Raw genomic sequence first — 26,411 nt, forward strand, 5'->3', positions numbered from 1 at the left:
ACCGAGACGGAACAGAATGGGACCGCATTAGCTCAAGTTGACAGTCAGCAGTTTGCGTCTCCCCCTGGTAAAGCCCTGCTCTTTTGTTCGGTGACGGGATGGCTTTAGCCCCGGCCCAACACGGCCTTGTGAGCAGGCTTAGTGTTAACTGGTCAATGGACACCATGTCAGACAGAGCTCAAAATCAGCCACAATATAATCAAAAGAAAAACACATTCCCCTGCCTGGTCTGCGGTAAACAGGCCAACGGGTATCGTAGTAAGATGATCATACTGTACAGTCAGTCACACACTACTACCGCTACTAACAGAGCTATGCTGGAGGGACAACTTGAGAACTTGGGGAAAGAGTTTATCAATCTTTTTCAAGCTTGATTCCAAACAGTGTAATAACTTCTGAGGAAGCGAGAGTCCTTATCAATGCAATGAAGTACTACCAGAGCACATTGTTGATCATGTAAGTCATCTGAAGCATACCCACTGGGCACAGACGTCAGTTCAACTTCTTTTTTACATTTATATTTGGTTGAGTTGTCAACTAACGTGAATTCAATGTAAAATCAACAAAAAAATGCACCATGTCATTGAATTTAGGTTAAAAGCTTGGTGAAAAGAAAACTAAATTCCCTTACGTTGATCACTTTTTTCAAATCCAATCCATTTTCCACATTGATTCTATGTCATCACAACATTCACCGTTTGAGTTATTCTACTTTGGTTTAGACCAAGGATCATCAACTAGATTCACCCATGGGCAGATTTTTACCTGAGCGGATGGTCAGGGGGCCTGGAAATAATCACAAATAATTTGTAGACTGCAAATTGACCGCAAGAAGTCCAAACAGATATAATATTTGACTAAAACATAATAATTTCAAACCTTGCTTACTTTTGTATAGGGTCACATATATCTCTCTATTTTGCGTGGGAATACTTTGGAACAGATTTCCAAAACTAAAATCACTTCGAGCTGATTTGCTGGCGTTTTTTGCTGGCCATACACTATCGTTCAAAAGTTTGGGGTCACTTAGAAATGTCCTTGTTTTTGAAAGAAAAGCAATTTTTTTGTCAATTAAAATAACATCAATGTCACGTCCTGACCAGTATAAGGGGTTATTTGTTATTGTAGTTTGGTCAGGATGTGGCAGGGGTGTTTGTTTTGTGTTGTCTGGGTTTTTGGGTAGTGTTCTATGTTTTGTATTTCTATGTTCTATTTTCTATTTTTTCTATTTCTATGTCTAGTTTATTGTTTTGACCTTCAATTGGAGGCAGCTGTTCCTCGTTGCCTCTAATTGAAAGTCCTATTTAGTAGTGGTGTTTTTCTATGGGTTTTGTGGGTAGTTGTTTCTTGTTTAGCTGTGTGCCTGACAAGACTGTTTTTGTTGTTCTTTTTGGTCAGTGTTCATTTTATTTAATAAAGAGGAAAATGAGCATACACATTCCCGCTGCATTTTGGTCCAATCATTATGACAGCCGTGACAATCAAACTGATGGCCTTCTAGGCAGAGTTGCAAAGAAAAAGCCATATCTCAGACTGGACAATAAAAATAAATGATTAAGATGGGCAAAAGAACACAGACACTGGACAGATGAACTCTGCCTAGAAAGCCAGAATCCCAGAGTCACCTCTTCACTGTTGACGTTGAGACTGGTGTTTTACGGGTACTATTTAATGAAGCTGCTCGTTGAGGACTTGTGAGGTGTCTGTTTCTCAAACTAGACACTCTAATGGACTTGTCCTCTTGCTCAGTTGTGCACCGGGGCCTCCCACTCCTCTTTATATTCTGGCTAGAGACAGTTTGCGCTGTTCTGAGAAGGGAGTAGTACACAGCGTTGTAGCAGATTTTCAGTTTCTTGGCAATTCCGGGTGATTGTGGAGGCCAGGTCATCTGATACAGCACTCATCACTCTCCTTGGTCAAATAGCCCTAACACAGCCTGGAGGTGTGTTTTGGGTCATTGTCCTGTTGAAAAATAAACGATAGTTCCACTAAGCGCAAACCAGATGGGATTGCGTATCGCTGCAGAATTCTGTGGTAGCCATGCTGGTTAAGTGTGCCTTGAATTCTAAATAAATCACTGACCGTGTCACCAGCAAAGCACTATCACACTTCCTCCTTCATGCTTCACGGTGGGAACCACACATGCAGAGATCATCCGTTCACCTACTCTGCATCTCACAAAGACAGCGGTTGGAACCAAAAATCTCAAATGTGGACTCATCAGACCAAAGGACAAATTTCCACCGGTCTAATGTTAATTGCTCGTGTTTCTTGGCCCAAGCAAGTCTATTCTTCTTATTGGTGTCCTTTAGTAGTGGTTTCTTTGCAGTAATTTGACCATGAAGGCCTGATTTACGCAGTCTCCTCTGAACAGTTGATGTTGAGATTTGTCTATTACTTGAACTCTGTGAAGCATTTATTTGGGCTGCAATTTATGAGGCCCGTAACTCTAATGAACTTATCCTCTACAGCAGAACTAACTCGGGGTCTTCCTTTCCTGTGGCGTTCCTCATGAGAGCCAATTTCGTCATAGTGCTTGATGGTTTTTGCGACAGCACTTGAAGAAACTTTCAAAGTTCTTATAATTTTCCGGATTGACTGACCTTCATTAAAGTAATGATGGACTGTCGTTTGTCTTTGCTTATTTGAGCTGTTCTTGCCATAATATCGACTAGGGCTCTCTTCTGTATACCACCCCTTCCTTGTCACAACACAACTGATTGGCACAAACGCATTAAGAAGGAACTTTTAACAAGGCACACCTGTTCATTTAAATGCATTCCAGGTGACTACCTCATGAAGCTGGTTGAGAGAATGCCAAGACTCTGCAAAGCTGTCATCAGGGCAAAGGATGGCTACTTTGAAGAATCTCAAATATAAAATATGTTTAGATTGTTTTTACACTTTTTTGGTTACTACATGATTCCATATGTGTTATTTCATAGTTTTGATGTCTTCACCATTATTCTACAATGTAGAAAATAGTTTTAAAAAATAAAGAAAAATCCTGGAATGAATAGGTGTGTCCAAACTTTTGACTGGTACTGTAAGTATTCAGACCCTTTACTCAGTACTTTGTTGAAGCACCTGTGGCAGCGATTAGAGCCTGAAGTCTTCTTGGGTATGACGCTACAAGCTTGGCACACCTGTATTTGGGGATTTTCTCACATTCTTCTCTGCAGATCCTCTCAAGTTCTGTCATGTTGGATGGGGAGCGTCGCTGCACAGCTATTTTCAGGTCTCTCTTGTCATGTCCTGACCCTAGTAAGATGTCATTTTCTATAGTAGAGTAGGTCAGGGCGTGACAGGGGGTGTTTTGTGTTTTTCTATGTTTTCTATTTCTATGTTTATGTTCTAGTTTTTCTATTTCTATGTTGGGGTTGTTTGGGTTGATCTCCAATTGGAGGCAGCTGGTCCTCGTTACCTCTGATTGGAGATCATATTTAAGTAGGGTTTTTTTCTTCCTGTTTTTGTGGGTTATTATCTTTTGAGTAGTGTTTGTTTCTCTCTGCGTCACAGTTTGTGGTTTTGTTAAATTCAGTTATTTATGTTTTGCAAGGTTTCACGGATTTAATAAAATGTGGAACTACAAACACGCTACACCTTGGTCCGCTCCTTACGACAGCCGTGACATAAGCACAAAAGCACATTCATCACACATTATTCCAAATATTCCATGACCATAAATTGGTGGAAACTTGATTAATCCATCCTTGCTGAGAGGACTACAGTTGCCTTGGCAGAGAGAAAAGAGCTCCAGAAGGAGTCCAGGAATACAAACAAAGCAGCTCTCCATCCACATACACCCACTCAAGACACTAACAACCAGATGGAAACACCTCAGTACTTTTATTTCTAATGAGCTGTGACGAATATAATCATGTGAGCCATTTCCCACAGGACCTTATAAGTTACATAATATACTCAGAATGCTGAGCATCCGAATAGAACATCCTGACATATGATTGGAGATGCTCAGATTTTGTTGGGCAACTACAGTATTTTATCAAAAGTATGTGGACACCTGCTCGTCAGACAATCTCATTTCAAAATCATGGCCATTAATATGGAGTTGGTCCCCCTTTGCTGCTATACAGCCTCCACTCTTCTGGGAAGGCTTTCCACTAGATGGTGGAACATTGCTGCGGGGACTTGCTTCCGTTCAGCCACAAGAGCATTAATGAGGTCAGGCACTGATGTTGGGCGATTAGGCCGGGCTCGCAGTCGCCGTTCCAATTCATCCCAATGGTGTTTGATGGGGTTGAGGTCAGGGCTCTATGCAGGCCAGTCAAGTTCTTCCACACCGATCTCGACAAATAATTTCTGTATGGACCTCGCTTTGTGCATGGGGGCATTGTCATGCTGAAACAGGAAAGGGCATTCCCCAAACTGTTGCCACAAAGTTGAAAGCACAGAATTGTCTAGAATGTCATTGTATGCTGTAGCATTAAGTTTTCCCTTCACTGGAACTAAGGGGCCTAGCCCGAACCATTAAAAAGCCCCAGACCATTATTTGTCTTCCACCAAACTTTATAGTTGGCACTATGCATTCAGGCAGGTAGCATTCTCCTGGCATCCGCCAAACCCAGATTCACCAGATGGTGAAGCATGATTCATCACTCCATAGAACGCGTTTCCACTGCTCCAGAGTCCAATGGCGGCAAGCTTGGCATTGTGCATGGTGATCTTAGGCTTGTGTGTGGCTGCTTGCCATGGAAACCCATTTCATGAAGCTCTCGACGAACAGTTCTTGTGCTGTCAAGAAGCAGTTTGGAACTCGGTAGTGAGTGTTGAGCTTGTGTGGCCTACCACTTAGCCTACCACTTCGCGGCTGAGCCGTTGTTGCTCCTAGATGTTTTCACTTCACATTAAAATTACAGTTGCCCGGGGCAGCTCTAGTAGGGAAGAAATTTGACGAACTGACTTTTGGAAAGGTGGCATCCTATGGCGATGCCACGTTGAAAGTCCCTGAGCTCTTCAGTACGGGGCGTTCCACTGCCAATATTTGTCTATGGAAATTGCATGGCTGTGTGCTCGATTTTATACACTTGTCAGCAACGGGTGTGGCTGAAATAGTTCAATCCACTAATTGTGTATATTACCATTTGTAAAAAACATTTTTACACCCTAAAATGAATCATTTTTAAGTAATACAAGGCTATTGCAGATTGTTTTTAAATCCACACTTAATTAGCTCTGAAACATTCAGCTGGTGGTATCAAAATTCGAAGTGAGTTTGAGTCCACTCCACCGCTTACCTGATTTGCTGTCATGAGACTATCCCGTTAATGTGATCAAATCTGAGTGTTGCCGCTGACCATTCATAACTGCCAACAGACAATCCAATAACACTTGAAGTGGTTAAAAGGAAGGATCCTAATTGGATGATATCATTCAAAAGCACGAGCAGACAAGGAACAGAAGTTCAGGGTCAAAACAGTACTTTATTTCCCACATCAGTGTATTATAAACCTAGCAGCAAATCCAAGGGTCATACATAGCCCCGAAAGCACTAACCTTTTGGCACTTCCATAAACATGACTAATACTGTACGTGCCAGAACTGATCAAAAACAATCTGTTTCTGACAAATAATGTAAACATTTTCACTGCTATGAACTGGATTAACTGTTAATAGTGTTTTGACTTGTATTAGCTGAGCTACTCATCTCAATAATGAATTGAGCTGGTCATCGTGTTAGATAGGATTGGTCAATAGACCAGGGCTTTGGTGTCGGGTCCTCTGCAGTGCCATGCCATCCCTCGCTTTGATGGTGTTTCCGTCTGCCATCACTTGCTTGCAGATCCTCCAGCCACTGGTCCTACAGTTGTGAGATAACAGGCATTGGATAGTCACAAAGCAGAATACACAACTAAGTTAATCAAATAATGAAAGAAACCATTGTGGCTACAACCCAAATCAACTGGGGCCAAATGTAGCCACCATGTCTAAGGTTGTGGATTGGAAACTGTGTAACTGGAACTAATTGACGTAACTGGAAGAGAGATGCGGTTCGTGGGCTGTAGGTTGGGTTAGAGGGAAGCCAACTCGCGGTGGAAGAGGAACCCACCTTCAAGCCATCTGCTGCCCACGGAGGAGCCAGACACCACCGATGGAGTCATCACAGACTGCGGCACTAGCACGGCAAAGGCATGCCCCTCATCTGCATCTGGTCCAGCCTAAAGAATCTGGATAGGGGTAGAAAATGAGAGCTAAAATAATAGAGACAGAGATGGGGTGAAAAACTACAGCCCAGTAACTCCTCAGTACACTTTCCAGAGAGTGGGACATGCAATCATTCATTGATGTCAAGAGGAGAGATCAGGCTTGGTTTCTTAATGCTATGTTACTGAATATGGCTAGGTTAAATTAAGATAGAGATCTCATTCCAGGCCATATGAAAAGGAAATGGGAAAAGCCATACGACATATTCATCATCCAGACCAATGGTTAGGTATTCAGCCCTACAGAATCAATATCAAATTTGATGGGAAAGTTGGAGAGTGCAGAGTTGTTTCCCTCTAAGGGACAGGGAGCAGGCAAGTAGGGGGTAGGCTGAGTGATTAGGGGAGAGGAGGGTGGGCTGGCGGGCGGCGGGTCCAGGGTGGTGCTCAGAGCAGCAGCTCCTCTGTAAACACAGGACATTCAGAGAGAGGCATCCTGTCCTGATAGAGGACAGCACCACCAATCGCCCACCATGGCTGTAGGCAGTAGGCAAGTACCTCTCCACCCTCCCTCCTCTTCCCCACTGGGTGGAGGCACTGGCACAGGGAAACCAAAATAAACTCTGGGCTGTGCTTTGCATATTTCTCCACCTGACGACATGGCATTACAGAAATTGTTCTGCGATCTGATCGTGATAGAGTGACGCACATGTGTGTTCACTACAAAGTCCAGTGCATACTGTAACTTATCATGGGCATAGTCCAGTGCATACCTTATTCTGACTGATAGGGCTCTGAGATTAGTATCCTAGAGTGATTGATGAGAATGTGAAGCAGCGCTGCACACCATGTGACCTCACTACAGCTATAGAAACTGCATTAATGCTGCCCACCAGTGTTCAAACGCTGCTACTGCAATATACTCTACTAATCGGACTAAAACTAATGTTTAACATTCAAATGTATCTGAATCCATAGATACTGAATGGCCAATTAGGTAATTGATCAAACTAGCAAAGGAAAAAACATACAGATTTTCTTTCTGGGGGTCTAAAATGCCCGGCACACAATAGCTGCCCATAATTTGCAATGGCAATGCTCTACTCTTGGCACTGGGAGCAGTCATCCAAGACAGTAACCTGAATGACGAAATGGTTCAAATTAACCTAAATAAACTTGTAAAGAAAGTATGATTTATTGTGACCTGGAGGAGGTTTGACATATAAAAAAAGTGAAAGTGATAAATGCAGAGAGAAAAAAAGGCAACCTTATAGCTTTAATTCTGGGAGTATTTAGTGATCCCCATTAGCCGCTCCATCGAGAGGTATGAGGACTAATCTTGGTGTTAAAACTGGACCCGCAAGGAAAGCATTTCCAGATATTAAAAGGGATTAGCCATGATTGATCAGCATTTGTTATAAATAAGAAGTGACACTAACGGTGAGTTTACACCAGAAGGATGCATCGCGCGGTGAAACACCGGAAGCCAATTCCCTTTCAATGGAAGGAAAGCAAGAGAAACCGGGTGGGCGGGGGACCATTGAGCGATGAGAGCATGGGCGAGGGAGCTGAACAGGACGGGACTAAAATTGGGGAAAGCTGAACTTTATTAAAACCTTCCGCGTTAACGCAACGTGAGTGACCAATCGAAGCTCACCATTGCTTCCAACCCCTACTGGATTGGCTGACAATGGCTGTTGATATGTAGCACTACCTAGCTACATGATAGTTTGTTAGCACCCCCCATGAGGGCGTGGCTAAGGGAGTTCGGCCAATAATAGTGTAAACGGCATGTAAGGGCTGGATTCATCCCGTTTCGCTTAAAATCCGGGTTCCAATTTAAAGGTCATTTCCGATTGAGCCGACATATGTGTTTACGGCGAATGCAGTCTAAATGAACCTTTAAATTTCAATCGAGCTTGCTATATATAACGATACTTCTGCGATAAGATTGAATGCAGCCCTTATCTTTTTCCTTTTGTTTAGGGTCCTAAATGGTTCAAAGTGTGGCAAATATTCTACTCTAGTATTCTGGATATCGTTTTTTAATCTTCAAATATTAATGATCACAAATAATCTTATCAATGTTTTGCTCTGGGCAGTATTGGGGAAGCAACTCTGAAAATATATTTGATCAAGCTACCAATTACTTCACACTAGAAGAAGTTAAGATACACTAAAGCCGCCCTACCCTTAAGAAAGAAATGCTACATGGCAAAAAAAAAGCTATTAACTACTGAAAACACTACCTAGATTTGAATTTAATTCAACTAAATAAAAAACTTCTCACACAGGAAGCGGCGCAGGTCCTAATCCAGGCACTTGTCATCTCCCGTCTGGATTACTGCAACTCGCTGTTGGCTGGGCTCCCTGCCTGTGCCATTAAACCCCTACAACTCATCCAGAACGCCGCAGCCCGTCTGGTGTTCAACCTTCCCAAGTTCTCTCACGTCACCCCGCTCCTCCGCTCTCTCCACTGGCTTCCAGTTGAAGCTCGCATCCGCTACAAGACCATGGTGATTGCCTACGGAGCTGTGAAGGGAACGGCACCTCCATACCTTCAGGCTCTGATCAGGCCCTACACCCAAACAAGGGCACTGCGTTCATCCACCACTGGCCTGCTGGCCCCCCTACCTCTGAGGAAGCACAGTTCCCGCTCAGCCCAGTCAAAACTGTTCGCTGCTCTGGCACCCCAATGGTGGAACAAGCTCCCTCACGACGCCAGGACAGCGGAGTCAATCACCACCTTCCGGAGACACCTGAAACCCCACCTCTTTAAGGAATACCTAGGATAGGATAAAGTAATCCTTCTAACCCCCCCCTTAAAAGATGTAGATGCACTATTGTAAAGTGGTTGTTCCACTGGATATCATAAGGTGAATGCACCATTTTGTAAGTCGCTCTGGATAAGAGCGTCTGCTAAATGACTTAAATGTAAATGTAACTACCACCAAGCTATTGCAAAATGTTGTTCAATTACTACATGTAGTTCACTATTCCCCAACACTAGTTCTGCGCATGTTTTGTCCACCAATGTTAGGCTACCCCAAAGTCACCTTGGCAGGTCATTGCTGAGTCTACAATGAAGTCAAAGCAAACCACATAATCCTATAATTTGCCTATGACTATGCCTTAGACTCAGTCCTGTAGTAGCCTATATGTTTCAATCGAAAATTATTTTATAAATTAAAATTAGTGTCACATCTCCAATTATTTAATACATTCATATGAACGCCTATAATCGCGTTATAACGTGGTTTGCATTGAGACGTGTGTGTGTGTGATCAAAAAGGTTAGTGAAAAACTTAGGCTACCAAATCCCCAATAAAATAAAAGTTGTAACAGAAATACTTGTATTCTTACCTCATCTTTATGGTGGATGACTTGGCGCTGATCTAGAAGTTCGAAATTCAATCTGTAAAAACTTAAATCTGTAAAAACCAAGGGCTCCAATTCGTGCGCCCGGCATCATATGATAACGGGACAATTGTCGTGGATAGAGCATAAGCTGCACAATTCTATAGCCTACCAACCACTCCTAAAAAGAAAAACAATAAACGACTGCGATATTTAACTACAAACTGTAGGGCAAAAGTAACTGTTTTTGAAATAGGCCTATATACCGTCATTTTCGCCCGGTCCCAAAGTAACTGTTGACATAATATATGCCCCTCCTTCTTCTGGTGATGTGGAAAAGGTTGCATAGGTGGAGGCCATTGACCAGAATTCTATTGTAGTCTCAAGGATTTTGCATATAGACAAGCATAGGTTACTGTATATAGGCATTCGCTAGGCCTAGTCATTTTTTTTTCAGGAACAAAAACAGTGAACAAATGTATTTCTTTATTTAGCCTATGTATTATTGTCATAATAATAATACATTTAATACTAATAATACTGTAATAATGATTTGTTCATCATGTATCATCATAAGGAATATTGTTATATATTTTTTGTCTTATCAGTATTAGCCAACTAATATAATCGATGATGATTGAGGATGATGATGATAATGATGATTTTCTAAAAATCTCGGTCATTTTATCAAGTGAAGGTATTGCAACTTCTGCAAATAGTTTAGTTCTGATGAAACTTTCGAAATAGAATGCTTAGAATTGTTAGATCGCCCAGGGAACGTTCTATGGATTTAGAACTATTGACAATATGTTTATAATTGAAATTAAAATCACCACAAAGACCAGGAAGCAAGCTGAGAATGAGAGATATCTATTCTGAAACTGAAGTCTACCACACTTTGGATGTAGTGGGAAAGGGTACCTTCGGAAAAGTGTCAAAATGCTGGAGAGGGAGTGACGGAGAATTAGTGGCGGTAAAAATTATGAAAATGGATGTTCACAGAAATCGAGTGATAAAAAATGAATTAAAACTTATAAGTGCTCTTTCCCGGAATAATTTGAAGACAAGCCACATAGTTCAATTTCACGAGGACTTCCGTGACCAAACGAATCATTACCTGGTTTTTGAACTATTGGAGAAGAACCTGCATCAGCTTCAGAAAGAGAATGGTTTCAAGCCGATGGCGGTCCGCAACATCAGGACCATCACGTGTCAGATGATAAAAGCGCTAGCCAAACTAAAGGAACTCGCCATCATTCATGCTGATCTGAAACCTGAAAATATAATGGTCGTGGATCATTGTCGCCATCCTTTCAGCGTAAAGTTGATTGATTTTGGTTCTGCAAGTATTTTCAGTGAAGTGCATTTTGTAAAGGAGCCATACATCCAATCCAGGTAGAGAGCTTATGTTGCATCACATGCTTTGTGATGTCTTGTATTTGTGAATGTGATCATTAAAAGTAATTCAGGGTGTCTGTGTGAACCAAACATGATCACTTCCACAAACAAAACATTTGGGAAAGAAAATAAGTACCTACATTTGCTCTTACCCTGTTTTTCAAATAACTCACAGGTTCTATAGGTCTCCTGAAATCCTCCTGGGCCTTCCATTCTGTGAGAAATTGGACATGTGGTCTCTGGGTTGTGTGATGTCAGAGTTGTTCCTTGGATGGCCTCTGTATCCCGGCGATTCAGAGTTTGATCAAGTGAGGTACATCTGCGAGACGCAAGGACTACCGCAAGCCCATCTGCTCAACATGGCCAGCAAGGTTCACAATTTCTTCAAGCTCACCACCAACAGTCGAGGAGAGAATAAATGGCAGCTCAAGTCCAACAAGAGGCGTCCCCCCTCAGGCACAGAAGGCCGTACCCAGGGGAAGCAGCTGGGATCGACAGATCGGAGGAAGTACATCCTCTCCTCCCTGGACCAGCTGGAGACCATGGAGTTCACAGAGCACGACCCAGAGCTCCGCAACGAAGACGTGGCAGCAGAAGTTGAGGACCGCCGGAGCATGGTGCAGCTCCTCAAGCGGATGTTAACCTTGGACTCCCACCAGAGGATCCTACCCAATGCAGCCTTACACCATCCTTTCATCAACATGCACCACTTACGCATGTACCCAGACTACAACCGCTACTATGAGAAGTCCGCTCAGGCTCTCCGTGAAGCCCTGATTCAGGATACAGCCCCAGAGGGAGACAGCTGTAGGTCTCACCATCTGAATGCAGAGAGGGGCCAGCGGTTCCTGTACCCCAGGGAGAAGGAGGCCCACCAGTCATGTCCACGGGTTCAAAATCACCATGACCACAGGGAGGGCAATCCACCATCCTCAGAGGGTTTACAAGGTAACAATGGGGTTCTCTCCCAGCAGACCCCAATCCCCAGTGTGCCTCAGTCCCCCACAGCACTGATTGAAGACCTAATGGAGAGCCTGTGCATTGTGGATGAGGCCAGCCTGGAGACCACCATGGGGGTATGGGCGGATAAGGACGTCCAGTGTGCCTTCCATCCGTCAAGCTCTGTGATACCTTCAGATCTCCAAGCTGGCCTCCAACCAAGTGAAAGCATTGCCTTCCAGGAGACTGAGCTAAACTGTCCTCACTTAGGCTCCACCAGCAGAGAGGAACCAGAGAGTGGCTCCATGCTGTCCTATTTCACCAGGCTGTGTGAGAGCCAGCGCCTGAGGCAGCCAGTGGCCAGGTCCTCGCGGTCCGATCCAACCCACGGGTTGAGCTATACCTCTGTGCCCCAGGTGGACAAAGCAGGTGAGCCCATAGGCTTCAGTTTCTTTTCTAGGGACTCCACCACCCAACAGGACCTTGCAGAGCCCAGGGAGCAGGCAGAGGCAAAGGAGGCAGCCTGTGATTATGGTTTGGAGGTAAGAGTATGTCATTTTGGAGATACAATATCATTGTCAGTAGAGATTAGTACCATAATACTGTATAAATGGTGTGGGGTTTACAATTCTGGAACGTTTATGTCATTCACCATTTTGGTGTCCCACTCTCCCACAGGAGATCCAGTTTCTCAATTTTGAACCTGAAGGCTACACCTGTCATTGTGGCCAATGGTGGCCGGCGTGGACCACGGATCCAGAGGTGTCCTCCTACCTGGGCTACGGCCCCCCAGCCTGCTGTAGCCATACGCAGCGGAAATACCTCCACTACTGAGTCTCCTGGAGGGAGGGGGGTCAACGTGATCTCCTCAATACAGCAAACAGACACTCTGCCAATGCAAAGCAGGCCTGAATAGACAAGTAGACCCGCTTTTTAAAACAGCCCTCTGAAAATGTTGTCGTTATGAGTTTCATATTGAATGCACAGTGGATAAATAAATGTATAATTTGCAAGACTGCATGCATTATTCATGGTAATGAAATGTACTTATTCTAAACACTTGTGTATACAACTGCTAAAAAATGAAATGACAGACAACTGTTTAAATTAAATTTATTAGGGACATTACCATATAAAGGAAGTGTGTACAAAATGTGATCAATATTGTACAGTAACAGTGCTTGCCAAATGATACACAGTGCAGTGCTTTTAAACACTTAAGTACTTTGACAGTTTCTATAACAACATTCTCCACTGCACTGCTCATATTAGACACTCCACGCAGTGCAAATTCCAGAAAAAAAAATTGGGGACTTAATTGCACACATGAAATCAGTTACTGCACAATTTTATGGGAAACATACTAGTTTTAAAGCTAGGATTCAGAATGATTGAATTAAAAAACCTAGTCTAGGCTGCATAGAAAAACGAGGCACAACACACCAAACATACATTAAAAAGAATAAAAGGATCAAACCAGCATGCCGAGAAACATTAGTCCAAAAATTCAACACGTAATATAGCAATCTCCCTGAGATTCACTGGGATTTATTCTCGAAGAGTTGAAGTTGATAATGCCTTTTGTGATAGACCCAATGACGCTGCAGAGGGCAGCATTGTTTTACCCATCTTCTGCTACAGTACATATCTCCTGCTACTCCTGCAATTATTAAAAAAAATAGTGATGCAATTTAAGAGATCATCCCAGAAACACCTGCTGATTAGAATCCATCCCTCCCCACGCTGGCTTGGAGGACACAGGCCCTGTAACATTCTAGAGTGGCGCTTCCAAACTCCAGTCTTCGAGTACCTCAAACAGTAGACATTTGTATTGTAGCCCCAGACAAGCACACCAGATTGAACTTGTCAACTAATCATCAGGCCCTCAATGAGTTGAATCCCCCCCCAAATTTGCCAGAGGCTACAACAAAAATGTGTGCTATTGGGGGGTACTCCAGGACTGGAGTTGGGAACCCCTGGTCTAGAGTGTAGTATTGTATCTAACACACCATTTTGAGGTCGGTGTGCTGGTGGATTGGGGTGCTGTAGGCAGAGTCCCAATCCCTTTCGAACACGGCCTGTAGTTGTGCCTGGACCGTAGGCTCCACTGACTGGGCAGCCGTTTGGTTCACCACCAAAGCCGATCCAGCAGTGTTCACAAAATAGTCTCCAGACCAGTTAGAGGTACCTGGTGATCAATGGGAAACACAATAACGTTGCATTTTATAGTGCATGGGATCTGATTTTATAGGTTGTCCATAACTTCTGAGAAGTTACCTCTGGTTTTAACATCAGCAATTGTTGATTGGCATTATACAGTAGCATGACTGGTGCATATGTTATCTAGGAGAGAGCAGAATCACCTATGTAAGCGACCTTCTCTGTCACCATGTACTTGTTATGGTTGACCCTGGCAAAGGGGATTTCTTTTTGCTTGGGATTGGCTGGCACAACAAAGAGTTTCTGTAAAACAGTGAAGAAGAGATTAATATCTAACAATTGCTCTTGTGGAGGACCTTACCATATTAATGATGACAAGTAAAGTGCATGAGTAGCGAGAGGTCCTACTCACCACCTGGACATCCAGCTTGGCCTTGGGTCCCTGCATTGAATCCAATGCTTTCAGGAAAGGGATCATGACAGGCGAAGTGCTCGCCCAACAGCTGATGAGCAGACGCACCTTCACCCGCTTCTCGTATGCCACACGTCTGATCTGAGTGTCAATTTCTGCCCAGTACCTGCAGAGGGCACCACACAGAGGGTTAGGCCAAAGTCATATGGGGAAATTATTATTTTTGTTTTATTTAACTAGGCAAGTCAGTTAAGAACAAATTATTATTTACAATGACGGCCTACCCCGGCCAAACCCATCCAAAGCTGGGCCAATTGTGCGCCGCCCTATGGGACTCCCAATCACGGCCAGATGTGATACAGCCTGGATTCAAACTAGGGACTGTAGTGACGCCTCTGGCACTGAGATGCAGTGCCTTAGACCGCTGCGCCACTCGGGAGCTCTAAGCCTTGTGTGCTTTATTAATTATACACTGAATACATATCGTAAACTTTGGTGAGGTTAATACATTAAAATAGAAGGCTGACCGTTTGGATCGCGAGAACTCCATGGTGGGCAGGTAGTTCATGACAGCGATGTAGACAAACTCCCGTGCGTCCTCCAGCACACTGAGAATAGACTGCAGGTCTCCGGTCCTCCCGGCAGCACAGAAAGATGGTGGAGAACTCTGAGGGTACAGCACAGTCAAATTAAGTATAGTAGTATGTCTAACATATGACCAGAGAAAATGAAGATGGGGAATTCCATAACAAGACTTCACAAACCGGTCCAATTTGTATTATATGATCCAATTATTGGATTATTGAAAAATGTGCACGTTTAGTCAATTCTTACCGTCAGATACACATGGGAGGCTGTGCCGTTGAGTGGCAACTGCAGGGGCGCGTCCTTATTGTAAGGAGTGTTGAAACTGCTGGGCCAAGGGGACGGGATGGGTGTGTCTTTTTGCCCAAGGTACCAGTAGGCCTCGAAGATCTTCCCCAGGTCTGCAGCCAAGCAGCTGCAGTTGTACACCACAGCCCCCAGCTCCTTCACCTAAACAGGACAACAGAGGACAGACTGAACCAAAGCTACTTTCCCAACACTTGATGTGTCAATTTTAGACAATACCCTGACACTGAAAACTTGCGTTATAATGTTTACACTTTAAAAGAACAAGGAAATATGATTACATCCTCCAAAAAACCACAAGCATAACTTTTCGAATGGTTTAAGGAACTCATATAGTTACATTTTCAAACAACAGATTTTTTTTTATTGTTAACTTAAAAAAATATATATAATAATAATAATAATAATAATAATAATAATAATAATAATATGGGGGTGAGGCTGAGTGTGAGGGCACAGAGGAGACTCACCTGGGTAAGGGACCTCCAGTCCATGTTGGCACTGCCAATGTAGATGTGCTTCTTGTCCACCACCCAGAACTTGGTGTGAAGTACTCCAGTGGTCAAATTCCGCATGTTCACGGCTCTTACATCAGCACCTAAAAAATGAGCTACCATTATCACCACAAAAAGCAAACAGACTAATACTTCCTTACTGTAGTTCGCAGCTTGATTGGGGTCAAGTTAACTTTTGCAAATTCAATGGAATTGAAAACAGAAATGCTCGGTCAGAGAACCCCTTACCAGAACTCTTTAGTAGATTGATGTCTTCCTGAGGTTGGGACTCTCTTGGTGTATTTACAGCGATGCGGACAGAGAGCTTCCCAGACACCTGAACTAGCCTATTCAGGACATCCTCACCCTATAGACAAAACAACTGTTTAGACTAAAATAAGCCAAAACTGCCCACAGGTTAGAACTGCATCGCATTGCCTGCCAATCCCAGAAGACACTCACCTGATTCGCCGTTGGCTCGTGAGAGCCTGTGTCTTTGTTGGTGAGCGTCCAATAGAAAGACGCAATGTCCACGCTACTGCGAGCCTCACTAATCAGGTTTAGCCAAGCCTGGTAGATGGATGGGTTGGTGACACTCGAGTTGAACTCTAACCCCTCTGGGATGCTCTCCAATAGAACGATTCTGGAAGTGAGAAAGGAAGCGTCATTGTTTTACTAAAGCCTTGAACAGTTAATGATAGCACCTGTTCTGCAAAACATGACAATGGTGGTTAACCACGTAACCACAAATGAGTTAAAGCTGCAGAATAATAGAGAACGAATGGGCAGAATAAGATATTTACAGTGAGCACACTAACAGTGGGAAATTAGACATTGTACAAAGGCCCACTCACTTGCAGGGGTCGGTGCAGGTGTCAGTGAGAGGAAGTGGGAGCTTGAAGCCAGGCTTGTTTGGGGAGGAGTTAACCATGGGAAGCAGCAGGTTCTGGAGGAACACGGCAGCCAATAGCAGACTGGCCACCCCAGTGAGACCCAGCAGACACCTATAATACTGCACACAGAGATGGCATGAGCATAGTCATGTAGAGGTGACCCTGACCAGCCCATCCTGACAAAAGAGGAATGAGATAACGGTTATGGAACTGAGGTTGAATAGAATCAAATTGTATTTGTCACATGCACCGAATACAACAGCGGTAGACCTTACAGTGAAATGCTTACTTACAAGCCCTTAACCAACAATGCAGTTAAGAAAAATAAGCGTTAAGAAAGTATTTAATAAAATAAAATGAAGTAAAAAATAAATAAGTATATATATATATATACACATAAAAAAAATAATAAAGTTGAAGAAACAATAAAAGGACAGTAGCGAGGCGATATACAGGGGGTACCGTAACAGAGTCAACGTGGGCACAGGTTCGTGGAGGCAATTGAGGTAATATGTACATGTAGGTAAAGGTAAAGTGACTATGCATAGATAATAAAGAGAGAGTAGCAACAGCGTAAAAAATGGGAGATGGGAGGGGGGGTCAACGGAAATAGTCCGGGTAGCCATTTGATTAGCTGTTCAGAAGTCTTATGGCTTGGGGGTAGAAGCTGTTATGAAGCCTTTTGGAGATAGACTTCACGCTCCGGTACCGCTTGCTGTGCGGTAGCAAAGAGTAACAGTCTATGACTAGGGTGGCTGGAGTCTTTGGCAATTTTTAGGGCCTTCCTCTGACACCACCTGGTATAGAGGTCCTGGATGGCAGGAAGCTTGGCCCCAGTGATGTACTTGGCCGTACGCACTACCCTATGTAGTGCCTTGCGGTCAGAGGCCGAGCAGTTGCCATACCAGGCGGTGATGCAACCAGTCAGGATGCTCTCGATGGTACAGCTGTAGAACTTTTTGAGGATCTGAGGACCAATGCCAAATCTTTTCAGTCTCCTTCCTATAGGCTCTCATCATTGTCGGTGATCAGGCCTACCACTGTTGTGTCATCGGCAAACTTAATGATGCTGTTGGAGTCATGTTTGGCCATGCATTCATGGGTGAATAGGGAGTACAGGAGGGGACTGAGAACGCACCCCTGAGGGGTCCTCCCCAAGTTGATGATCAGCGTGGCAGATGTGTTGTTACCTACCCTTACCACCTGGGGGCAGCATGTCAGGAAGTCCAGGATCCAGTTGCAGATTGAGGTGTTTAGTCCCAGGGTCCTTAGCTTATTGATGAGCGTTGAGGCTACTCTGGTGTTGAACTCTGAGCTGTAGTCAAGGAATAGCATTCTCACGTAGGTGTTCCTTTTGTCCAGGTGGGAAAGGGCAGTGTGGAGTGCAAAAGAGATTGCGTCATCTGTGGATCTGTTGGGGCGGTATGCAAATTGGAGTGGGTCTTGGGTTTCTGGGATAATGGTGTTGATGTGAGCCATGACCAGCCTTTCAAAGCACTTCGTGGCTACAGACATGAGTGCTACGGGTTGGTAGTCATTTAGGCAGGTTACCTTGGTGTTCCTGGGCACAGAGTGCTTTGGTGGTGTGCTTGAAACATGTTGGTATTACAGACTCGGTCAGACACAGGTTGAAAATGTCAGTGAAGACACTTGCCAGTTGGTCAGCGCATGCTCGGAGTACACGTCCTAGTAATCCGTCTGGCCCTGCGGCCTTGTGTATGTTGACCTGTTTAAAGGTCTTACTCACATCGGCTACGGAGAGCGTGATCACACAGTCATCTGGAACATCTGGTGCTCTCATGCATGCTTCAGTGTTGCTTGCCTCGGAGCGAGCATAGAAGTAATTTAGCTCATCTGGTAGGCTCGTGTCACTGGGCAGCTCGCGGCTGTGCTTCCCTTTGTAGTTCGTAATAGTTTGCAAGCCCTGACACATCCAACGAGCGTCGGAGCCCGTGTACTAGCATTACATTTTACTCCTGTATTGACACTTTGCCAATTTGGTGGTTCGTCGGAGGGCATAGCGGGATTTCTTATAAGATTCCGGGTTAAAGTCCCGCTCTTTGAAAGCGACAGCTCTACCCTTTAGCTAAGTGCGGATGTTGCCTGTAATCCATGGCTTCTAGTTGGGGTATGTACGGTCACTGTGGGGGTGACGTCATCGTCGCACTTATTGATGAAGCCAGTGACTGGTGTGGTGTACCCCTCAATGCCATCGGAAGAATCCCAGAACATATTCCAGTCTGTGCTAGCAAAACAGTCCTGTAGCTTCATCTGACCACTTCCGTATTGAGCGAGTCACTGGTACTTCCTGCTTTAGTTTTTGCTTGTAAGCAGGAATCAGGAGGATAGAGGTATGGTCAGATTTGCCAATTGGAGGGTGAGCTTTGTACGCATCTCTGTGTGTGGAGTAAAGGTGGTCTAGAGTTTTTTTCCCACCTGGTTGCACATGTAACATGCTGGTAGAAATTAGGTAAAATGTATTTAAGTTTGCCTGTATTAAAGTCTTTGGCCACTTGGAGTGCCGCTTCTGGACAAGCATTTTCTTCTTTGCTTATGGCCTTATACAGCTCGTTGAGTGCGGTCTTAGTGCCACCATAGACAGCTACGAAAAATATAGATGTAAACTCTCTTGGTAAATAGTGTGGTCTACAGCTTATCATGAGATACTCTACCTCAGGCAAGCAAAACCTAGAGATTTCCTTAATATTAGATTTTGTGCACCAGCTATTATTTACAAATAGACACCGAGACCGCATGCGTAGTGGATTGACTAGAAATACACATGAAAATGTATTTAGGGTACATTCCCTTTTAACTCACAACCTTGGCCACTGACTAATCATCTTTTACACCATTTTCATTAGGTTGCTTGGTAAATATCATTAATATTGGATACCATCTGTGCTTTCCTGCAGGACTCTTCTCTCCTCGACTCCACATGACACATCTGCACCAGAAGAAGATATTAAGGAGTTAGAAAACTGAGACAGAAAATTCCATCAAAACTTATGACAACAGTATTGACAAAAACCTTACCTTCTCGTAGGGAATATCAGAAATCATTGTTACAGAGTATTGTCTCTTTTGACAAAGTTCTTCAGGATTCTGATCAGAAAATGCAGCTCAGAAAAGGCTCTAAACAGAACAGAAGAAAATTACATCAAATCATTTAAGACCAAGCTATATTTTTTTAATTCTAGTCATTTAGCAGACGCTCTTATCCAGAGTGACTTACAGGAGCAATTAGGGATAAGTGCCTTGCTGCTTGTGGTTGAAGTGACAGGAAACATGTTGAGCTGTATCTCTATAGTGCCTGATGAGTGACCTTACTAACTGAGCCCCTATATCACAATGAATGGTGGAATACCGTACTCTCAGTCAGTAGTGTTATTCCACCGACGACATACCATCGTCTCCACATTACCTCTGCCCCCCCCCAATTCTGTCAAGACCTATTCATAATAAAGAAAGTTCAAGGTGTCATTAACGCTGTAGAAGAATGACTGACATCAAAGCTACAGGCCAGGAGTGTTTGCAGGCAGGTGTTCAAGATAATGCACAGGCCTATATGGTTCACACTTTACATACAGTGCATGCGGAAAGTATTCAGAGCCCTTGAATTTTCCACATTTTGTTAAGTGACAGCCTTATTCTAAAATTGATTTTTTTTTAATGTATCTAAACACAATACCCAATAACGACAAAGCAAAACCAGGTTTTTGGAAATGTCTGCTAATTTATATATGTTTTAAAACAGTAATACCTTATTTACGTATGTATTCAGACCCTTTGCTATGAGACAAGAAATTGAGCTCAGGTGCATCCTGTTTCCATTGATCATCCTTGAAATGTTTCTACAACTTGATTGGAGCCCCCCTGTGGTAAATTCAATTGATTGGACATGATTTGGAAAGACACAAACCTGTCTATATAAGGTCCCACAGTTGACAGTGCTTGTCAGAGCAAAAACCAAGCCATGAGGTTGAAGGAATGGTCCTTAGAGCTCTGAGACAGGATTGTGTCGAGGCACAGATTTGGGGAAGAGTACCAAAACATTTCTGCAGCAATGAAGGTCCCAAGAACACAGTGGCCTCCATCATTCTTAAATGGAAGAAGTTTAGAACCACCAAGACTCTTCCTAGAGCTGGCCGCCCGGCCAAACTGAGCAATCGGGGGAGAAGGGCCTTGGTCAGGGGGGTGACCAAGAACCTGATGGTCACTCTGACAGAGCTCCAGAGTAACTCTGTGAAGATGGGAGAACCTTCCAGAAAGGCAATCTCTTCAGCACTCCACCAATCTGGCCTTTATGGTAGAGTGCCCAACGGAAGGCACTCCTCAGTAAAAGGCACATGACAGCCCGCTTGGAATTTGCCAAAAGGCACCTAATGACTCTCAGACCATTAGAAACAAAATTCTCTGGTCTGATAAAAACCAAAATTGAACTCTTTGGCCTGAATGCCAAGAGACACGTCTGGAGGAAACCTGGCACCATCCCTACTGTGAAGCATTGTGGTGGCAGCATCATGTTGTGGGGATGTTTTTCAGCAGCAGGGATTGGGAGAATAGTCAGGATCGAGGGAAAGATGAACAAAGCAAAGTACAGAGAGATCCTTGATGAAACCCTGCTCCAGAGTGCTCAGGACCTCAGACTAGGGCGAAGGTTCACCTTCCAACAGGACAACGATGCTAAGCACACAGCCAAGACAATGCAGGAGTGGCTTCAGGACAAGTCTCTGAATGTCCTTGATGGCCCAGCCAGAGCCTTGACTTAAACTCAATCGAACATCTCTGGAGAGACCTGAAAATAGCTGTACAGCGATGCTCCCCATCCAACCTGACAGAGCTTGAGAGGATCTGCAGAGAAGACTGGGAGAAACTCCCCAAATACAGGTGTGCCAAGCTTGTAGCGTCATACCCAAGAAGACTCAAGGCTGTAACCGCTGCCAAAGTTGCTTCAACAAAGTACTGAGTAAAGGGTCTGAATACTTATGAAAATGTGATTTCCATTTATTTCTTTTTTTACAAATTTGCTAAAATGTCTAAACCTGTTTTTGCTTTGTTATTATGGGGTGTTGTGTGTAGATTGATGAAGATAAATTAATTTAATCAACTTTAGAATAAGGCTGTACCATAACAGAATGTGGAAAAAAATCAAGGGGCCTGAATACTTTCCGAATGCACTGTATCATTTGACAAACAGCACAAGATACTCCAGAGCACATTTTGTGGCTTGACATTTAATTTGTAGAATGCATTTCCTATGCTCATGACTCCAATAAGATAATACGCCATTTCTGGACAAAATGTTACAGAAAAGCAGAAGCATCATAGATACGCTTAAACATATCAGTTTCTGAGAAGTTAAATTAGCTGTCTCAGAGCCGCAAGTCACGAGTGGGAAGCCTCGACTGAGTGCAGGGCTCTAGTGACTATGAATAGCCTATCAAGCTATACGAACTTAAAGGCAAAACATTAACAGAATCACGTTGACCATTGTTTGCTTTGCTAATGACTGGTTCTCAAAGACACAAATAACAAGTGCTTTTAGTCAAACAAATGGCATATTGTTAGTGCTAAATTCAACAAGGAGCCTCACAAAACATGCCTTGTGGCTGGCCTAGTATATCTCTTTGTAAGAATAACTACATTTGTAGGGTAAATACGAGGAAGAATGCTTATGAGGTGAGTCAGCATTAGAGAAAATGCTACTTATTTCAAACTTTACCCTTAAATGGTTATCTTCAATGACCATGTCATTATGGAAGATAAGATAGCTACATTTGGAGCTTCCCCATGGTAATTGGCACTAAGTCATGGACAAACACGGTTATGCGTAGTTCCCCATATCCATGGTACAGTGAAATGAAGACTTGATAAAACATATTGTTTCAGATTTTGTGTTTATATTTCTCTTTCTCCCTTGCCAGTACACTGCGTGCACAATTATTAGGCAAATTGAATTCCTCTGGATTAATTTTATTGTTGAACAAACACAATGCTCTCAGTCAATCCAAAAAGTTATTGAACCTCAAACCTGAATGTTTAACAAAGGAAAAGTGAGTTTTGTCTTTCTCAGGGAAATATAAGCGTGCACAATTATTAGGCAACTATTAGTGTGCAGAATTATTAGGCATCTAAATTACAAAAATAATTTCTCTCAACTCGCTTGTTTATTCTCAATTTTTAGAGTAAGTTTAACAGATAAGTACCACAAAATGACAATGATAACATTTTTGGCCTTTCAAAAATATTCAGTGACCAATATAGCCACCCTTATTTTCAATAACTGCCATGAGCCTTCCATCCATGGAGTCTGTCAGTTTCTTGATCTGTTCACGATAAATTTTCGCTGAAGCAGCAACCACAGCCTCCCAAATGCTGTTCAAAAAGGTGTATTGTCTTCCATCACCGTAAATCTCACGTTTGAGAAGGGCCCACAAGTTCTCAATAGGATTTAAGTCAGGTGAGGAAGGGGGCCAGGTCATTATTCAGGCATCTTTGAGGCCCTTGCTGGCTAGCCAAGCAGTGGAGTACTTGGATGCATGTGATGGAGCATTGTCCTGCATAAAGATCATGGCCTTCTAGAATGCTGAGGACTTCTTCCTGTACCACTGTTTGACGAAAGAATCTTCCAGAAACTGGCTTGGGAGTTGAGTTTCAATCCATCTTCAATCCGAAGAGGTCCAACTACCTCATCCTCAATGATAGCAGCCCATACCAGTACCCCTCCTTCACCTTGCTGGCACCTGACTCAAAGTGGTGCCCTGTGTCCATTACTGATCCAGCCATGGGCCCATCCATTTGGTCCATCAAGAGTCACTTTCATTTCATCTGTCCATAAAACCTTTGAAAAATCTGTCTTCAGGTATTTCTTTGCCTAATCTTGACGCTTCAACTTGTGAATCTTATTCAGTGGTGGTCTTGTTTCAGTCTTCTTGACCTTGGCCATGTCTCTGAGCACTTGACACCTTGTACTTCTGAACACTCCAGGTAGGTTGCAGTTCTGGAATACGGTGGCACTGGAGGATAATGGGTTCCTGGTAGTTTGACGTTTAATTCTTCTCAAGTCTTTTGCAGTTAATTTGCGCCTTTTCTTCCCCATGCGTTTTTTGCGCCCCAGTTGACTATTCACAACAAAACGTTTGAATGTCCAGTGGTCACACCTCAATAGTTTAGCTATTTAAAGAGTGTCGCATCCGTCTGAAAGGCATTTGACATTTTTGGCTTTTCATTGTCAGTTACATTTCTTTTTTGGCCCATTTTACCTGAGGTAATGAGGCTGCCTAATAATTATGCACACCTTGATATAAGGTGTTATTCACTTTCGCCACACCCTCCCTCATTACACAAATACATATCACCTGAAAATGATTAAATCCAATAAGCGTTCAAGTTTATATGGTTTGGAGTTCGAAAATGTGAATAGAAACAATGATAAGATCAGAATAATCACTTGCCTAATAATTGTGCACGCAGTGTAAATTGAGTGTCGTAACCACCAATTGCCTATGCACATTGAAAGGTTTTCTGTGTGGAATACCCAGTGTAGGCCTATGAGTCAATTTCCTGTTTTTATATTCTGAACTTGTCAATCAAGTAGATATCATATTGCATGAGTATTGCAGCGGTTACATTATAGCCATAACATTGTTGCAACCAGTGGAGTTAAATACTTAAGTAAAAATACTTTAAAGTACTACTTAAGTAGTTTTGGGGGGTATATGTACTTTACTAAATATATTTTTACCAACTTTTACTTTACTACATTCCATAAAGATAATAATGTACTTTTTACTGCATACATTTTCCCTGACACCCAAAAGTACTCGTTACATTTTGACAGGAAAATGGTCCAATTCACACACTTATCAAGAGAACATTCCTGGTCATCCCTTTTGCCTCTGATCTGGCGGACTCACTAAACACAAATGCTTCGTTTGTAAATTATGTCAGTGTTGGAGTGTGCCCCTGGTTAGCCGTCAAAAAACAAAAACAAAAAAAAACAATTGTGCTGTCTGGTTTGCTTAATATACTGAATTTGAAATGGTTTATACTTTTACTTTTGATACTTAAGTACATTTTAGCAGTTCCATTTACTTTTGATACTTAAATACATTTAAAACCAAATACTTTTAGACTTTTACTCAAGTATTTTACTGGGTGACTTTCACTTTTACTTTAGTCATTTTATATTAAGGTATCTTTACTTTTACTCAAGTATGACAAATGAGTACTTTTTCCACCACTGGTTACAACAATGTTTCGATGTTTGGAGCGTGCCTAGATGATCAAAGGCTATATAACCGAGTAAAACAACAAAATACACTCATACCCATACCTGCAATCATGCGGCCGGGACTTTCGAAATTGTTCATGGATTAAATAACCGAATGTAAATGATCGTTAATGTTTTTACCGGTTACATTAGGCTACTGTTTTTAACAACTAAATGTAGATAAACAAAATGCAATTGCCAGAATGAGAAAATACGAGAGCAAATACTTTATAAATTGGCTACGCCTTATCGAGCGTGTGGTCATATGACCAAGCCTAAACAACCAATGAGAATCCAACCCAACGTCATATGTGAGGCATCGCATCTAACGCCTGAAACTAGATGCCCTCCCTACATACTGGTCTTGACAAGGATGCAAAACTGCCGGGTGAGGTTGTCTTCTGCACGGTTTAACCAATCCAGTAAATGTGGAGGAGTTAAGATGGACGTTAACGCCAAAAGCGGATAGTCGCGTCACAGCCTCTCTTTCCATTTCCCCTGAAAACCCGTACATCTCGATGTCCGGGACTCGACAGGCTCCGCAGAGGCTACATCCATAAAGATAGATAGATGACTCATTTTGTATTGTGTAAGGATGGGCAACGCCATTGAGGCAATATAAATGTTGAAGTAGTCCATTTTCTTCTTCATGATTGGCTGACCCCTCCTCATGACCAAGTTGGACATGACTCCAACAGGGTCACCAGGAGGGATCAGTCAATGAAGTTGAAAGTCCCACCTAGTTGACAACATTAATAAAAATGGTGTAGACCTTCAATGGCCCTGTCCATGCTAAGGTGGCCTTTTTGCCACTGGAGGCTTCTATCATACTCTATGGCTACATCAAACCAAAAGCCTCTCATTGTACTCGCCATGTAGTTTGACAACCAAATGAGGGCACTGTAAGATCATAACAAATCCTATTGGGTTAATTAATTTTATCTGATTATACTGATTATGGTAACAATCCACAAATATTGTGACTGATGCCAAAAACAGGTGATGCTCAGGCCTACAATGAATGGGTAAGTCCTTTTTGTAGTGAAGTCCCTCCAACAAAGGTGTCATGTCCGCAGGTCTTTTTATTTTTGTCACATAGCCTAGTCACACACCCGATAGAGGCCCCCAACTCTGTTCAGATTAATGTTGATCATCAACAGTAGGCATATTTATGCTTATAATGGAAAAAAATAACAATCTATACATCATCACACATACGCACACACACACTGTTTACTTTATTTTATCATAAAGTGTTGTGTAATTTGCTGCGTCTTTCAGTGCTGAGAGGCAAGGTGCGGGAAAACGAAGCGGTAATAACGTCCCCAGGGAGGGGACAGCCGTTGAAGGGCGAGGCCCTCGGGAACTGTCGCTCATCCAGGATACGATCAGGTGAATAACTCCTCTGAAACTGTCGCTCATCCAGGA

At 43.1% G+C, this 26,411-nt stretch overlaps 2 protein-coding genes and 1 long non-coding RNA gene across 5 annotated transcripts; 1 reads left to right on the forward strand and 2 right to left on the reverse strand.

The window, feature by feature from the left end:
- Positions 1-5,424: 5,424 nt before the first annotated feature.
- On the reverse strand, positions 5,425-9,807 carry LOC106580744 (uncharacterized). 2 transcript variants are annotated; one of them, XR_001322959.2, is made up of 3 exons: positions 9,528-9,807; positions 6,071-6,188; positions 5,425-5,821 (listed from the first exon to the last, which is right to left on the reverse strand). It is a non-coding gene; the product is annotated as an uncharacterized lncRNA (long non-coding RNA). The 2 variants fall into 2 exon arrangements; XR_001322960.2 differs by lacking the exon at positions 9,528-9,807 and adding an exon at positions 7,432-8,466.
- A 19-nt stretch (positions 9,808-9,826) lies between these two features.
- Positions 9,827-12,874, forward strand: LOC106580743 (homeodomain-interacting protein kinase 4). 2 transcript variants are annotated; one of them, XM_014162107.2, is made up of 3 exons: positions 9,827-10,916; positions 11,095-12,400; positions 12,537-12,874. In XM_014162107.2, exons 1-3 carry the CDS (start codon positions 10,381-10,383, stop codon positions 12,690-12,692), a joined length of 1,998 nt encoding a protein of 665 aa, XP_014017582.1. In that variant the 5' UTR covers positions 9,827-10,380; the 3' UTR covers positions 12,693-12,874. The 2 variants fall into 2 exon arrangements, with proteins under 2 accessions (XP_014017582.1, XP_045559532.1); XM_045703576.1 differs by lacking the exon at positions 9,827-10,916 and having other exon boundaries at positions 10,925-12,400.
- An 83-nt stretch (positions 12,875-12,957) lies between these two features.
- LOC106580745 (5'-3' exonuclease PLD3) lies at positions 12,958-25,353 on the reverse strand. Its single transcript, XM_014162108.2, has 12 exons — positions 25,047-25,353; positions 19,745-19,843; positions 19,605-19,655; positions 16,670-16,827; positions 16,278-16,458; positions 16,065-16,182; positions 15,792-15,919; positions 15,265-15,465; positions 14,958-15,097; positions 14,431-14,596; positions 14,222-14,321; positions 12,958-14,046 (listed from the first exon to the last, which is right to left on the reverse strand). Exons 2-12 carry the CDS (start codon positions 19,769-19,771, stop codon positions 13,859-13,861), a joined length of 1,458 nt encoding a protein of 485 aa, XP_014017583.1. The 5' UTR covers positions 19,772-19,843; positions 25,047-25,353; the 3' UTR covers positions 12,958-13,858.
- Between the last annotated feature and the right edge of the window lie 1,058 nt (positions 25,354-26,411).

Source organism: Salmo salar, chromosome ssa20 (assembly GCF_905237065.1).
Source record: "Salmo salar chromosome ssa20, Ssal_v3.1, whole genome shotgun sequence".
In the NCBI taxonomy this organism is placed as follows: Eukaryota; Metazoa; Chordata; class Actinopteri; order Salmoniformes; family Salmonidae; genus Salmo; species Salmo salar.

Bases quoted from the DNA above. Each gene is read 5' to 3' on its own strand.
- LOC106580743 (XM_014162107.2), top strand. From the start codon at position 10,381: ATGAGAGATATCTATTCTGAAACTGAAGTCTACCACACTTTGGATGTA. The intron at 10,917-11,094 runs GTAGAGAGCTTA...AATAACTCACAG, and splicing joins GAGCCATACATCCAATCCAG to GTTCTATAGGTCTCCTGAAA. The intron at 12,401-12,536 runs GTAAGAGTATGT...ACTCTCCCACAG, and splicing joins CCTGTGATTATGGTTTGGAG to GAGATCCAGTTTCTCAATTT.
- LOC106580745 (XM_014162108.2), bottom strand. From the start codon at position 19,771: ATGATTTCTGATATTCCCTACGAGAAG. The intron at 14,597-14,957 runs GTCAGCCTTCTA...TGCCCTCTGCAG, and splicing joins GAGTTCTCGCGATCCAAACG to GTACTGGGCAGAAATTGACA. The intron at 14,322-14,430 runs GTGAGTAGGACC...ACTGTTTTACAG, and splicing joins CCAAGCTGGATGTCCAGGTG to AAACTCTTTGTTGTGCCAGC.